At 35.6% G+C, this 3,283-nt stretch overlaps 1 protein-coding gene and 1 long non-coding RNA gene across 2 annotated transcripts; both read left to right on the forward strand.

Moving 5' to 3' along the window:
* The first annotated feature begins 6 nt into the window (after nucleotides 1-6).
* Nucleotides 7-324, forward strand: LOC109590065 (uncharacterized). Its single transcript, XR_002189100.1, has 2 exons — nucleotides 7-122; nucleotides 200-324. It is a non-coding gene; the product is annotated as an uncharacterized LOC109590065 (long non-coding RNA).
* Nucleotides 325-509: 185 nt separating this feature from the next.
* LOC109590064 (UPF0746 protein DDB_G0281095-like) lies at nucleotides 510-3,283 on the forward strand (the record flags this gene model as incomplete). Its single annotated transcript, XM_020006010.1, has 3 exons — nucleotides 510-528; nucleotides 617-708; nucleotides 2,576-3,283. Coding segments are annotated over exons 1-3 (819 nt in total), but the record flags the coding sequence as incomplete, so codon positions are not given.

Consider the following 3,283-nt stretch of genomic DNA (forward strand, 5'->3'; position numbering starts at 1 on the left):
TGAGAGATATTCTCATTGTCTCTCAGTTTGGAGTGTGACTCCAACCACTAACTGGATAATTGTGTTTGGAGGAAAGAGGAACTTTTCAACAATCATAAGTGATCCAGCAGTTATTGAACTCAGTGAGTACATGTACATGTAGATTTGCTTATTAACTAACTCAAATAATTGATTATAATAATATTGTGTTACTGTATAGGATATACTAGTAATAATGATTGGTCTACTAGTATAATACCTCTGGACCAGTATCAAGAGAAACTACAAGAAAGGAGAAGAGAATGGGAAGCATCTCAACCTGTTCAACCTGAGGATAGAAGAGAATCTCACTGAACGTTGTCTGCTACAGAAAACAGCATCCAGCAATATCTGTGGAATAATTATTTTAGTATTATTATAAATTAATTATTTTTATTTTTATTTTTGACAATAATAATTATTAATTCATAATTACAATAATAATTATTTGACGTTGGGCGTTACCTTCATTCCTTCAAAGTCCAAACAAAATGGCAGCCAAAGCAGCAGGTCAGTATTTTGTTTATACTTGATTATGACTCGTGTGTTGTTACTATTAGTGTATCATTCAGTTACTGTTACCTCTGGTTATCTATAGACTATCAACCAGTGGAGAGATATAGTCACTCCACTGTACGGGTAGGAGGCTACCTGTACATGTGGGGTGGGGCCCAGCCTGGTCTCCCTGAAGTACATAATAATGAAGAGAAGAAATCAATGTGTTCTGTGATGGAGGTGTGTCACCTAAGGACTGGTAGGTGGGAGCAGAAACCCACCACTGGTAACCCTCCACTGGGTGTTAGGAGCTATGCAGCTGCTGCCATTGGAAGGGAAATATTTTATTTCGGAGGGGATTGTAATCATGAAGACTGTTATCATAATAGTTTATACAGGTAAACATAATAGTTACTGATAAATATTATTATTTATACAGTTTTAATGTTGATACCTTCAAATGGAAGGAACTCTCTCCTACTACATCTCATCATGGTCCTATGATGAAGGCCTACTGTGACATGATAGCAATAAAAGTGAACGGTGAGGACTATCTTGTAGTAATTGGAGGGTTTGGACCAACTTCTAATAATACACCCAAACAACCTGGTGCCCAGTACAGTCGTGAAGGATTTCTTTCTTATCAACAATGCAATGAGATCCATTTCTATAAACTCTCAACAGGTCAGAGCACATACAGTTTATATTAATATAATGAAGTATTGTTATTTGGTGGTTCTCCACTCAGACTGGTTGCATTGAGAATTGCTTGCTTGTTTGTTCATGGTTGTCACTCCTAATTATTTGATAATATGATCAAAGAAATATCAACTAGTTTGCTCCACCCAATGCATTCCATTCACACTAATTATTATTATTGATATTTTTAGGACAATGGATATCTCCGACTATCACTGGACACAGACCACCTCCTATTTATGACTTCACTTTAACATCAATTAATAATTCCAGTGCTATATTATTTGGAGGTGACACTGCTAACGGAGACAGTAATGATGTATATATTCTTAATTTTACTGATACATCAGTGGTGAGTGTATTATTAGTATAATTACATTAATTATTAATTAATAATGTACTGTATGTGTGTATTATTATTATTCATAACACTGAATGTGTGGGTGTGGTTTATGATAATTAAATTTTACTTATATCATTTTAGAATTGTTCAAAGTTATCTAATCCTGGAGGATCAGTACAATGGCCTAAGGAAAGACAGTCTCATTCCAGTGCATTGATTAACACTAGCTCAGGACCACACCTACTAGTGGTGGGTGGAGATTATCAAGCTTATGATATTTGGATATTTGATATTAACAATAAATCATGGAAGGAACTGGTAAGTATGTAATATAATAACAATACATCATAACTGGTTATTATTATGTACTAGTAATCAAGTATTGTACTTATGTATGTTATACTGTATAATGTAAATAATTAATAATTACTGAAAGAATGGTTTACATTAATAATACAACACTATATTGGTTTAGGGTGTGGCTTATAGTTTGTGGGTGTGGTTTGTATAATACACAATACGGTATTGAGGAATAGAATAAAGAACAAAATAATACAAAGAAAACGAATACTGAATAATTATTAATGTTTCTTCTGTTATAGGTTAATATACCAGACAAGGTCATTAAGAGATATTATCATTCTCTCTCAGTTTGGAGTGTGACTCCAACTACTAACTGGATAATTGTGTTTGGAGGACTGAGAGACTGGTCAACAATAAGAGATCCAGCAGTTATTGAACTCAGTGAGTACATGTAAATACAAATGTATTGAATACACACAATTTGTACATATTGAATATAATAATTATAAATTAACAGTATAGCCTTTTTTATAGTATTTGATATTATTATAAAAGTGCATGTACGTGTACTTGTCATTAATTTAGCTATTGTGTTACTGTATAGGATATACTAGTAATAATGATTGGTCTACTAGTATAATACCTCTGGACCAGTATCAAGAGAAACTACAAGAAAGAAGAAGAGAATGGGAAGCATCTCAACCTGTTCAACCTGAGGATAGAAGAGAAATAGACCGTCTGACACGTGTACTACAAGAAAGGGAAAGGGAACTAGAGGAGGAGAGAAGAGAAAAGGAACAAGTTAGAAATAGACTACAGCAACAACTTCAAGGAAGAGAACGACAACTTCAACAAGCACAGCAACAAGGACAAGAAAGAGAGAGGCAGGCCAGAGAACGAGAACAGGATCTTCAACAACAGCTTCAAGAAAAGGAGAAACAAGTTCAACAAGCACAAGAAAGAGAGAGGGAAATTCAACAACAACTTCAATCAAGAGAGAGGGAATCTCAAGAAAGAGAGCGACAGCTTCAAAGGCAAGTAGAAGGTGGCCAGCAAAGAGAACAGGATCTTCAACGACAGCTTCAAGAAAGAGAGCAACAGCTTGAGGAAAGAGAGAGAGAGTTCCAAGAAAGAGAGAGACAACTTGAAGAGCAGATACAAGTGGCAGAGTCTTCCTGGGTAGTGAATAGAAGAGAGATTAGAATGACAGGGGTAGTCCTTGGTAAAGGAGGATGGGGAGAGGTGAAAGTAGCTGGTTTTCGTGGTCTGAAGGTTGCTGCAAAGTGTCTCTACGAAGTCATCATCTCTCCTTATAACATTGGGACATTCTCTCGAGAAATGAATATTGCTTCTAAAATACGTCATCCTAACCTCCTTCAGTTCATAGGAGCGACTACAGAGGGTAATCCAATGATCCTGACAGAG

The sequence above is a fragment of the Amphimedon queenslandica genome, unplaced genomic scaffold, assembly GCF_000090795.2.
Source record: "Amphimedon queenslandica unplaced genomic scaffold, v1.1 AMPQUscaffold_10552, whole genome shotgun sequence".
NCBI classification, from domain to species: Eukaryota; Metazoa; Porifera; class Demospongiae; order Haplosclerida; family Niphatidae; genus Amphimedon; species Amphimedon queenslandica.